Raw genomic sequence first — 12,750 nt, forward strand, 5'->3', positions numbered from 1 at the left:
AGTAAGCGGTGATTGACTGGGGAGAGCTGGCAGCCAGGACATCTATCACGCATGCCAGGCCATCCGCAGAGTCACTCCTCTCTGCTGCCACCAAACCGCGCTCTATCTACAGCTACGCTCTGCCACCTTACCCCCTTCCCCTCGTTCTCCAGGTGACTTTTACATTATCAGATGCTCTTCCACATCACCGAGGTCCTCGAGATCCCACAACATTCATTTCTAGAGCCGCTGGTCCACACCAGCCCGCCAGCCTGGACCCACTCTCACGTATGCCACAGCCAAGGCAGGGGTCTGCTGCCCTGCGCAAGGAGGCTTGTGGTCTTGATCCTATCCCATTGCAAAGTAAAAAGCTACCGCACAGCCTAACTGGCAACGTTACCTCCAACTTCCCCGAGCAGCTCTAAGAAATCAAACTGAAATGCCAGAATTTTAAAACACTCAAAGAGCTAAATTTTCAGAAAACCACATATAGACAGGCTCAGCAGTGACCTAAACAAGCGACAGCAGCAAAACCATTACCAACTTGCGAAACTGCCCTTCTCCAGCTTTTTCCACTTGCAGATTTCCAAATACGCATGTTTCCACTAGAAACCCGGGACGAAGAGAGGCGGCTACGGCTGGCTGGGCTTGCCAGCACGGAGACCGGGCACGCGCGACTGCCACAGATGGCCGAAGCGAGCACGCTGAGACGCGGCCGCAGCCTTCTGCTCCGCGCCTGCCAAGCCCGCGTTTCATGGCCAACCCCCAAGATATGTTTTGCCCATTAAACGCGCGATGCGCAAGCCTGCTGCTCGCACCCATGTGTACATGCTTTACAAGCACCGTGAAAGCATTTAGAGATTTAACCTCGAGAAGATTTAATTTAGACTATCCAACACAGAGCAGCAACTCGCTGCTCTGGGCAGGGAGAAAGCGGGATAGTTTATAAAAGCCTCCCGTGCCCCAAGCAGAGGCAGCTGGGAGCTCCCAAGGCATCAAACACTTATTGCTTCAACCGATGGATATGATAATAGGGACCTATTTTTCCTTTAATTTAAAACTATGCCTATTTATGCACCACTGACTGAAAAGGACAGTGAATTAAAGTGCACATGAAAGAAAATCATAGCCCTCAGCACTTACTCTCAAACACTCTTTTAAGTCTGTTTGATGAAGGGCTGCTATATTTTGTCACCAAGTGCAACTGGCTCGATTATCACTTCTTTGTTTTGAATACCCACCTCCGAAGTCATTAAATACTTGCTTCTTAATGAGAATAGATTGGTTTTAACCAATAAATCACTTAAATGCCATCTGTCAAAGAAAAAAGAAATTCAAAGCGCCAAATTCCCCCAACTCCTTTTTGCATATTTTTCCCCTCGGTTTCAGATTTAGAGAGAAAAGACGTTTGTATAATCCATCAACGGCAGCTTTCTCCTAGGGGAAGTGTGAACAGACCACAGAAAAGGCTCCATTTGGCTTTGACTTGCAAAACCACTTCATGGACTACTTTGAAACAATTCAGTCAGCGGGATATGAGCTCCACATATTGGTGTTGCCCCAAATTGTTTTGTTTTTATTCATAAGATTATTTCGGTGAAAACAGGCTGACTGAAGCTTAATTTTACTAGCAATTGTTAAATAATTCAATACCCATCTTTTCTGTCTTTTTAATGCCTCTGAAAAATCAAAACCCTTCACAAATTAAAGGCCAAATCCTGTTTACTCTTTCCTTTTTTAAAGCAACTTTGACATCAATAAAAGCTGGTTTTGTGACTTGGGCTTAGATTAAAAGTTCTGTCAGTGTGAGTATTTATATTTTTTTTTAAATTGGGAGCATGCTTTTTTTTTTTTTCTTTTTAATCGAAATACTTCTTTTACGCAAAGCTTTAAAACTACAAAGGCAAATACTGCCAGTACGGCCAGCTTGCTTTCTTTATAGAAATGGATGACGTTAACATTTTATACCAATAAACTATGACTGCCTTCGGGACGGAGGATTTGCTCCCTTGCCTGCACCCTCTCTTCACCTCCGGAAGGGCCAAGCCCACAGGGTAATTGTCCCTCGCCCAGTTTTAAAGGCTCTTTGGGAAAAAGCCCTGCTGACTTTGGTGCTCGAAGGAGGACTTGGAAGTTTTACCTGCAATAACGCCGTTTGGCAAAGAGCAGTGGTTTCGATGAGAACAAGCCCCTGCTCAAGGCTGTGAAGAGCTCCTGACTCCAAGGGGGGTTAAATCTGCACCAAGCTGGCCTGAGGGCTCAGGACTCAAGGGATGGATGTCCTCCATCCCAGGAGAAACACAGCCTTCTCTGAGGGAGCTGTTTAATACTGCACCCAAATCCCACTCCATGCTCCAAAATGGTCTACCTAAAAAGTGCACAGATGCTGCCTTTTCAAGGTCACTTGGCCAAACCAGCCAAGCGTGAGCCCATTCGGGTCCTTCCGTTGCATCCATACCATGACATGTTGGCATCTATGATGACAACATTGGCCATGATGCTCAGAAGCTGCAGAAACATTGACCCTTCACTTGTAGGGTCCCCTCCCAAACCCTGGTGTTTGGTGGGAACCTTGCCACGTTTCAGTGATCAACGTCAGCTTCTGGATGCAGCCAACATTTGCAATCCCAAGGACACAGTCTCATAAAATTAAAAGATCTTCTGAAATGAGACACAGCACCAACATACACGGAGATAGCTGGCCATCACATGGGCTACTGCTAACCAGCTACGTACGCTTAAATCTCAGGTGCACCCTCAGCAGAGGCTTTATAGTCGTTCAGGCAGTGACATAAATCTGTTCATCTTGTAAAACTTGACACTGCTACAAATTATTAGACAGCCTTCTTTTACGCTTTGCACTAAATTATGTATCATTAAAAATGACCAGATGAAGAATTCATCATAAAAAGGCACGACACCAGCAATCGGAGTTTCGAAACGTCCAAAGCTCACAGCAGGTTTTTAACACCACAGGGAATCTCTGTGAAGTTCAAGATCTTAAAATTAGCACACCAGTGAGCGAAAGTCACTTTGTACAGTGAGCTGGGGTTCACTTCTTCCCAACGCTTTTAAAATAAAAATCAGAGAAGTCAATTAAATGTGGGGTTTTTTTTTCCCCTCTGTAGCCTCAAATCATCACCAAAAACTTCATGGCTGAAAGGAAAACCCAAACTGAGAAAACTTAAAAAGGTTCTTGTCGAAGTACTTTTGAAGCTGGTAAAGCACTTGATGGTTGTAATTTAATCTGGAGACTGGATGACAAAGTTTGAGGTTGTGCTTCTGACCTAAACATTCCCTCTCCCAGAATCTGAGCCCAAACAAGACTGCACCAAATTAAGCATTGATGAAAAAAAACCCCTCCAATTCTTCTTCTGTTAGCTTATTTTCAAGTCTTCAGAGACCTCCCTTCTGACTCGTGCCAACCAGGAGTGACCAGACCTTAAGTTTAAGAGCCACGTACTTGGAAGCACGAGCCTCCAACAACTCCGTAAGGACAGCTGCGGTTTGATTTATTCAGATGTTTACACGAGAAGATGCTTGTAGAAGCTCTCTTTCCAGAAGCAGTAACAAAACCTTGCCTGTGGACAAACAACCACATTGTTCCTGTGCTGGACTAAGGTCTGGTCCAACGTACTTTGAGGCCATGGGGAGTTTTGCTATAAACCTGACAGTCGGACGTTGATGCCCTGGACATGCAACTGCAGTGAGCGTAGGGCTTGGAGGACAATCAGACTTCAAGGAACAGAGAGTGTTTGGGTGGTCAACCCAGAACTTTATTTTGTTTGAGCTGCTTATTAAAAGGGGCTTTAGAGACTGAGATGGATTGCCAGTACCATTATTTCATCTTTGAGTTTGATTTAATTTTTCTATGAAGCCATTAAAGAGCTCCACAAGCATTCTGCAGCTGTTGTGACATTCACACACATCCGATCCCTCTAAGCAAACACCTGCACACAAGTATCTTCTCAGACATAGCAGGTGAGCTTTCCAAACGCAAGTTATCACGATCACCCCACGTCTGGCTCCTATGGAAATCGGCTTTCCCCTTGACTTCCAAAGCAGCTATGCCAGAAGAGTGAGAACATCTTACAACTGTCTTCCTACGGAAATGGGAATTTTCCTGTAGTTTGTAGATGCTAAAGTCAGGAAGCACTAATTTTAAAGATATTCAGCATTTTGGATGAACAGTTTTCTAGGAAATTTGGGATTTTTCAAAATAAACCAACAGAAACCAAGGAAATAATCCTTGAAATTCTGCCCTGTCCTCACATGTCACCTATGTTTAACAGTCTGCAACATCTCCGAGTTGCTGGATGCCTTCTGATAAACTGCCATGCTGAATACTCAAATGTTGGTGAAAAGAGTTTAAGCAAGCCTGTCTAAACCTGTTTATTGAGGTTTTGATGTGCTGCCGTAACATGCTCATCTCTGCAAAGGTGTGCATGCGCTGCAGGAACAAGTTGTCCCAGGCGTGAAGACCCACTTGCATCATTCTGCGTGGCTGTAGAGGTTATTCCCGGGAACTGTTTTACTTCTACGGCTATTATGTCAAGGTTTGTGCGTATCCTGTGTGGACAAAAATTTCAGGCTGTAACAGCTGCCTGGAAGAAGTCTCAGTGGTTAGACTAAAAGAGGAAAGAACGCACCATTTATTAAATTAAAAGAAAGAAAACACCAAGTTTTTGTGCTTTTGAAAGCCATCATGAGATGATTGCTAGCGGAAGCACTAAGGAAAACAATAGCTAGTGGTTTCTGGAATTAAAATATCTATCTCTATATATAAGAATATAAATATATAGATAAGAATATAAATATACATATAAAAATACATATAACAATAATAATATCACCACAAATCCCTATGGTCTTACTGCAAGTGAAATGCACAGCACCCGAAGTGGGAGACCTCAACACCATTTGCAGTCTATGACTGAGAGAACAGTTTATATTAAACACCGCAAGCATCTTGTTAAGTAGTAGAATCAGACACCTTCTCTCCACTCACATGTATTCAATAACCTAAAACTGAGGTTTGGGCTTTTTTTTCCATCTCAACCTCTGCATCATTTACACAATCGGGATAAGAGTTCACTCGTTCATAGGTACATTGCAAGAGCAAATCCATTAGCATTTGTGAGGCTGAGATAACAGGTAATTGGGTGGGTTAATTCAAATTATTTTCATCTTTAAAAAACCCCAAACCTAGAAGCCTTTCTATTCTTTAACAATCCATAGCTCTCAAAACTGATTTCTTCCTCACAATGATCTTAATACTAATTAAATGAGCTTTTGTCTTCCAACACCAGTAAAGATTAAGTACCACATAAAACAGCTGCAGCAAAGCCCCATCCCAAGTGCAATTTAACCTGCTAGCTGGTTCCAGCTGGCACCCCGCGCACTGCGCGCTCGGAAAGAGGCTTCTTTGTCACCTCTGAAGTCACCCGAGGACTTCTTCGGCCCCAACACATTACGGGGGGTTGCTAACTAATGGAGCTATTCAGCAGTGCTTCTGCCTCTTGGACTCAACCGATCCGCCCAGCCGAGTGTGGAAAATACAAAGAGAAAGTCAGGAAATGCATTATATTCTCAATAATCTCTGGTTTGGGACTAGTGGGCTCACGGCGCTGTCGATGGACTCGCCAACCAAGCAGCAAAGATTCAAGTTTCTTTGCTCTCTGGTGGGTTATGGAAACTACTGCCAGCAGAAAAGCACGACGACCCCACTTTCCATGCTCAGGTAAGTGTCCCCTCGTCCTCAAGGCTGCTTAATATGCACTATCTGCTTGCTTGGCTTCTTGAAGAGACACAGATGCAAGAGTGCGTTTAATTGTTTTCCTGAATCAGACCCCTGGAGCCATCGATATCTCACATATGTAATTATAAATCATGAGCGTTGCAACTGAAGCACAATCAGCACATCTAGCCATAAATCTTCCAGATATCAGCAATTTCGCCAAAGCTGCTTTTTGACAAAACCTGATGCAGCATGAATTAAGTAAGTCAGGTAGAAGAAACCGCTGGCGTTGAGGTTCGCAGCTCACCCAGGCTGGAGCAGCGGACAGGCTCTGTACGCCGAGAAGCCCAAAAAACCTCACGCTTTGCCAGGTGGGAAATGAATTCCTGGAGACCATGAGAAGGCAGATCCCATCCTGGGATACCCCGTGTCCAGATCAGATCATCAACCTGCAATTTCACAGCATTTCCAAAGACCTTTTTTGGACTTCCCACAGGACACGGAAAGCATCTTCCATTTTTTGTTAACACTGGTTTACTGGACTCTCAATAAACACCGATCAATGTACATCATTAATAACAAAGGACTGGATAAATCCTGGCTACATCTCCCAGGGCAAAGTCTGTCCACACATATATATGCAAGCATGTATTCAGTAGCACCATTTGAACTAGGAGATCAAAATATCCCTGCGAGAGCTCATGCTGATGAAGATCAGGATCTATATGATGACCGTTTCAAATGTCACTAACCGTCTGCCTGTTCTGCAAGAACTAATTTAGACATGATACATTACGCTGTAATCACAATTTTATCTTCTGGGCAGAGGTAGTCAGAGGAAGTCCGTAAGCCTGGCAAGGGAAGTCTAGCAGTGAAATGCATGTACAACTGAGTGCTAAGACTGAAGCTATCTTTGTGTATCAGGATTTTAAATGTTAATGGGGAAAAAAAACTACAAAAGAAGATGTATTACAGAATCCAGGTGTTACACCAGCATTCCTCCCAGGCATTAAGAGAGACTATTTCTTGTAGGGAAATTATTGGACAAAGCAGGAGCCTGGAGCCAGTCTGAGACTGGGCCATATTTTAGATGGGTTTCACGCCATCAGCTCTCTTTGCCTGGATAATTATATCTCGTGAATTATCCATGAGAGAAAATTGCCTGCAAACGTATTCACACAGCTGTCTGTCTCCAGTCTCCGCTGCTGAGTATTTGGCAGGGGCTGACCCATCGGGGCTCACAAGCACGCTGGAGCACCCCTCGCGGGCAGGGGAACTTCTCTTGGGGCTGCCATAATCCCCACACACCGAGAGAGTAAAACCAAAAAAAGGAATAAGCTGCCTTACTTTGCTCCCACACTTTTATCCTAAAGAAGTCTCTGAAAAACTAATGTACCTCTGTATACTATAATTTCAGAATTTCCTCTAATCCCATGCATAATTACACGGAGTACTGCACTGGTATCCCTTTCATGCAAATACTGCCATAAAGTGCATAGTTTGCATGGCATTATATGACAAAAAAATAACTATAGTCATTTATTTCTGGTTTGTATGTGGTTACACAACATAATGCAATGAGACAGTATTTTTCATTAGCTTTTTGTTGTGGACGCTACCCATTTATCTTTCTCATAACCCTTCCCCCAGTGCACGTTAACAATGTTATTTTAGCAAGCTGTTTAATTATTTAACATCCCTGGGAGGCTACTGGGTTTATTACAGAAGCCCTTTCCCAGAGCAGGCTCCGGAGGCACTGCCCTTCCACCCTGGCTCCCTTTAACCCCCGAGCCCCGATTCCCACACACCGTGGCCTCAAGCAGCAGCGTCCACGTTACAGATGCCTTTAACAACGTCAAAGCAGATGATCACAACGTGCATCCTTGTTGCTGCCAGGCGAGCGTCTCCGTAAGCCTCCTCTGATCTCTAATTCATTGATGGTTCAACTCAGCAGGGCTCAAGAGCTGAGCAGGCAGACCCTTGGGATTACAAGGCTGCAGACGCCACGGGGCTCACAGGGCATCACCTGCTCCTAGGCTGTCCAAAAACAGTGCAGAAAGTTGCAGGAACCCCAGAGCAGACTGATAAACCTCTCGCTCTTGCCAGCTCCTAAGCAGCAACTGTTTGCAATCTGCTTAAATGTAGAAATATAACGCTCAACACCCTGTCCACGTTTTAGCAACATCTTTTTTTTAAAGACAAAACAAGCACCAGAACAATAGGACATTGTGCCCAACAGAAGACAACTCCCACAGCAAACCCTTCCTTTCTATCGCAGTAGATCAGAAGTACATAGAACACCAAAGCAGCACTCACTCGAAGCTCAGCAGTACCCGCTGGCTCTCAGCGTCGAACCAAGGGAAAAAGTGTGTTGGTAGATCTGGAGACGTGTGTCGGTGTCCAACACCCATGTGATCCCATTTACACTCCTGGCCTTGGCCTTGTAAACTGGTTCGTACCTGGGGAGCCTGGGGCAAAGCTACATCCTAAAAAAACGACATCCTCCTTGCATTAGGTACCGACCTCCCCACTCCGCCTCTTCGCAGCCATCCATCTCTGCCCATAGCTCTCCTCCTCCTCCTCAGTCAATCACTCTTCTTCCCTCTCTCTTTCCCTTCTCATCTCCCCTGCCATCAAACACCAACTTGCACAAAGAAGCCTGTCCCTCCCCATCTCCCTCTGCCACAGCTTGCCCTCCTTAACCGCTCCCCTAAGCGCACTGAAACTGAAATGAAAACCGCGTTCGTGTAGGACAATATAACAGAAGGTCGTGCCATATATTTAAATGCCGTATTTGGGTGGGCCCAGTTTCCTCAACGCACCTTGCCTGACAGTTTTTGAACCACAGTGAGCTCCCGGGGTCGTGTCGCAGTCAGAGGGGACATCCCGTATGTCCAAAACCTGACCGTTTCTCCCAACTACAGCAGTTTAATAGAAGAGGTTGCTCTTCCCTGCAACACTTTCTTGACTTTTACACCCACTGGCCGAGAGGCTTATCCCAACACAGACGGTCCACTTTTATCATCCTCCAGGGGCACCAGTTTGGGCACTGGAGTCACACGGCTGTAGGGACTGCCAGCACCACACTGCTCACACTTCACTTGCAAAGGCTTTTGAATTCCTCAGCTTCGCCTTCTGTATACCCTGGCCATTCAGCCCCTCCTTTAACAAGTCCAGCAGCTTGCATTTGGTTAAAATAACTGTTTATTCCTCACAGACTTGATTCCTGTCCAGAATAAACTGTTGATTCCTCCACTGATGGCTGAACATGCTGTCTGGAACAAGGGAGCCCAATGGAATAAAAAAGGTCTCTGTGTAAATGGGAATAGACCTAACTTCAGCTTCCAGGGATTATATCATTGACCAAAGCACAGATATTTTGGTTCAGGATTCAGATCAGGCATGGATTTGCACATGTGCATCTGTTATGTGCCCGAGGACAAGCCTTCTCCATATTAACCAAGTTAGGAGCAATATATCCTATTCACCTGGCCAGAAAACCGCTCCTGATCATAGATAGCATCACTGCTGATATTTAGGGGCTGTCAAGGGAAAGTCATGACCCCTGCACACATTGCAGCCCCACTCTCCCACCCACCCCACGCTATTCCCTCCCCTCCGGCTTTTGTTTTGTCCTAACAGGCTTGTCCCACAGCCGGAGTCCGGAGGGGCTGGGGCAAGATGCCAGACCTGTCCTCCCTGGAAGCTGAACTGGTAGAACAACCTAAGATACATTTTTACAAAGTTTGCCCTAAGAGGAGATGTACTTTTTATTCAAGAAAAAACAAAGCTGTATTTCATGAATTCACACGCAGTTCATTACACAGGAATAATCACCTCATTCCTTATGATTTGCAAAAACTTAATGCTGTAATTAAGGTAAAGTGACTTTGTCACATGCAGTTAAACATAAGACTGTACAAATCTACACAATTCCTATACTTCCCCAGTGTTTCTGCATATTGTTGGCAAATAATACCCCTTTCCAAACCCCATCACCCTAGCAAAACCCCTCCAGGCTTGTGTTACAGCCTCTCTGAGCTGCCTCGTGTTAAGATACTACATACAACCACTGTAACATGGCTTCCACACTCGACCTTTCTGCATTTTGCCTCATTGCACCTCGCTGACAGAGCACGAGCGGCCCCGGGCTCTGCGACGTACCTGATGGGCAGCGAGGGGTCTCCGGCGTCCCACCAGTCCTTGGGGGGGCTGATGTACATGCACCACAGCTCCCAGCTGTACCCGTGGGCAGAGTTCTCGTAACGCTGCACCTCGAAGTTGTCCTGCTTGATGTTGTCTATGGAGGGAAGAATGACCCTTCTCCGATTTTCCTGAATTCGTGAAAGTACTGGCTCAGCCCTGAGCGGTAAAAAAAAAATTAAAAAAAAGCACAGGAAGAGACCGTTAATTTCTCCTGTCATTTGCAGATGGACACTGTAGCTTTTGTACAGCTTGGGCACTTAAATGAGGGTAAGAAAACAGGCAACTCTTGTCACCATTCAGTGGACTCCTCTCTGCTCCCATTCGCAAGTGGCATCATGTCTTCAGAGAGACACAGCAAAATCCAGCCCGAGGAGCCCGGAGGCTGTCAGGGGGCTCCCGACAGACTCAGCCAGTGACCCCAGACTGCAACGCACCGACCTCCGTCTCATCCTTCCACTTGCCCGGGCTTTTATCAGCACAGAAATCGCACAGAGCGGCAAAGCACTCGCGCTGCCAAGTTTAAAAGGTTATTTCTGAAAGGCTTGCCAAGCTTTGTCAGCCACAAGAGAGATGCTGCAAGAGGCTTCAGCGCTTCCAGTTGATGGGATTTCCCACCCGGACACGTCCCTTGCGTGGAGCTGCCATCAGAGCACGGGGGCCAGCCGCCTGGCACGGAGCTCAGGTAGCCGCAGCCCTGGAGGTCTGGGGAGTTTTAGCACTCTCCTACACAAACTCATGGACCAGCTGAAGCTCTCGGCACAAGGAAAGGACTATTTCCACAAACTAAAGGCGTTAAGCTGTGGAAATGAATTAAAGCCTCTGAAACTGGACCTTATCTTTTCCTGCAGAGCTAGTACACCATGTTTTCTCTGGTGTGCTGGTTTAAAAAAGCGTTATTAAGTAATAATTCCATATCTTTATAGAATCATAGAATCATTAAGGTTGGAAAGGACCTCTGAGATCATCATCCATATATGCATATCCATTTTATATCCATATATCCATAACTTTTTCATTTTCAAAATGTCCATGTTTTTAAACGGAGCTTCCCTGAAATCTTTACTAAGGTAGCAGTGAAATCAGACAATACGTTAACCAGGGGCCAGTTGTGCAGCACAGGCCGACGGTACAGCCAGAAGCTGCTCTGAGCAGACGCTCCATGACCACCTGGAGACTCTTTCCATACAAAAACTATGGACCATGAAAAAAAACAGGCTTAAGATGGAAAACAAGGAGTTAGCTCTTTCCACGGTGGGAGCTACGGTGTGGAGCACCTTTGCCCAAGGATGCTGTGAATGCTAGAAGTTTACATAGGCTCGACAGACAATAGGAAAAAACTCATGAGAAATGCAGTGAGGGTTGCTAAATACATAGAAGCTGTGTATGCCTCACATCTGCACATTGTTGGACTTTGGTAGCATACTCTGAAGGAACATTGTATGTGCTAGCCCTGCCCATATATGCTTTCCTAGGCTTCTGGCTATGGTTAGTGGTATAACAGGAGGCCCTTGGTTTGCTGCAACACGGCTGCTCTCACATGCTTCTGTTCCACCTGGAGAGTTATCCTGTGCAAAGCTCCGATGCGCATCTGCAGGGTAACTGCACACAGATTCCTGTGCTGCCATGCACGGGTAGACATCCCGCATGAAACCACAATCCAGGGGCTGGGAAGCCTGGCTCGAAAACTTCCCTTCTGTAAAGCAAGGCCACGAAGGACGTGTTTTGTTTAACCATGCTTCACCTAGTTCAAACTTCCCCCAAATCCAAAAAACCATGTCCCTGGGCAGAACAGGGTAAATTCTTGAAAACTATCTGAAGGGTCTTTTTTTCCTAAGGACACAGTTCAAGGCCTCTACAGCTACAAAATTAATCTCCGGGACATTCGAATGTGTTCAGAGCGGGGGTGCGCTCAGCCTCACCTCTGCAGCCCAGGAGCCGCTGACGGGCCTGGGCTCAGCCCGCCAGCACAAGGAGCACCTCGCAGCCGTGGTGCCTCCAGCGACAGCAGCGGGTACATGACACCAGCGTCAGTCAAGCCCATGCTGCAGAAAAGCTTACTCTCTATCCCTAGAAAAGTTGTTTCAAGAGCCCAATAAATGGGAGCTTTCTCTGTATATCAATAAAATCAGGTGTGAGGACTTAACGACCTGAAGAGAGGAATGTTTAGCTGGGAATACAGATATCAACATAAGAAATGGCTCTTAAAGACACCCTTCAGCTGCATTGTCATTACAAAGAATTCAATAAGTGTGCAGAACTCTCTGTTTGGAGCTGCTAAAGCATTTTTCTTGTGGATGTTACTCTCTGTTCAAATTAGATGCAAGTTAGCTTCTTCTACCTCCACTTGTCTAAACGTGGACCATTTACTTTTTACATTTGGTTGGTGGGGGGAATCACTCTCAGGCTCATCTCACGATCTAGACTCAAACTTAAGCCACTTGAACTCAAATGTTTTGAATCTCTCTGAAAAAAATCCTCATGAAACACCTTCCGCTGCTTCTGCACCTCTGCACTTACTTCTAGCTGCAGAAGAAACAAATCAATCTAAAACATCTAAGCCTTCCCCAGTGGGATCCAGCTGCAAAGGGCAAGGAAGCAGGAAACACCGTCTCTTTCAATCCCTTGCCGTCTGGGCTTTTTTAAACTTACAGAGATTGCTAAGGGAACGGGAAAGCAACCTGAAAAATATAAACGGGGGGCAGGGGGGTGTGCACGCCCCAAAGGAGGGAATAGAAAACGATTACAGAAAACGAGGGCGAGGAAAGATTTCTATCATATCTCATTGGTGGCCATTTAGTACAGAAGGAAGACAGGATTAATGAAAGCCA

At 45.7% G+C, this 12,750-nt stretch overlaps 1 protein-coding gene across 1 annotated transcript in view; it reads right to left on the reverse strand.

The window, feature by feature from the left end:
• The window catches only part of GALNT17 (polypeptide N-acetylgalactosaminyltransferase 17), a 215,872-nt gene that overhangs the window by 114,507 nt on the left and 88,615 nt on the right, over window positions 1-12,750 (reverse strand). Inside the window, exon 5 of the mRNA XM_009464798.2 lies at window positions 9,881-10,078. Coding sequence (XP_009463073.1) covers window positions 9,881-10,078 — 198 coding nt within the window. The remainder of the gene's footprint in view (window positions 1-9,880; window positions 10,079-12,750) is intronic.

The sequence above is a fragment of the Nipponia nippon genome, unplaced genomic scaffold, assembly GCF_047370975.1.
Source record: "Nipponia nippon isolate SJK-2023a ecotype South Korea unplaced genomic scaffold, ASM4737097v1 scaffold_15, whole genome shotgun sequence".
Classification (NCBI taxonomy): Eukaryota; Metazoa; Chordata; class Aves; order Pelecaniformes; family Threskiornithidae; genus Nipponia; species Nipponia nippon.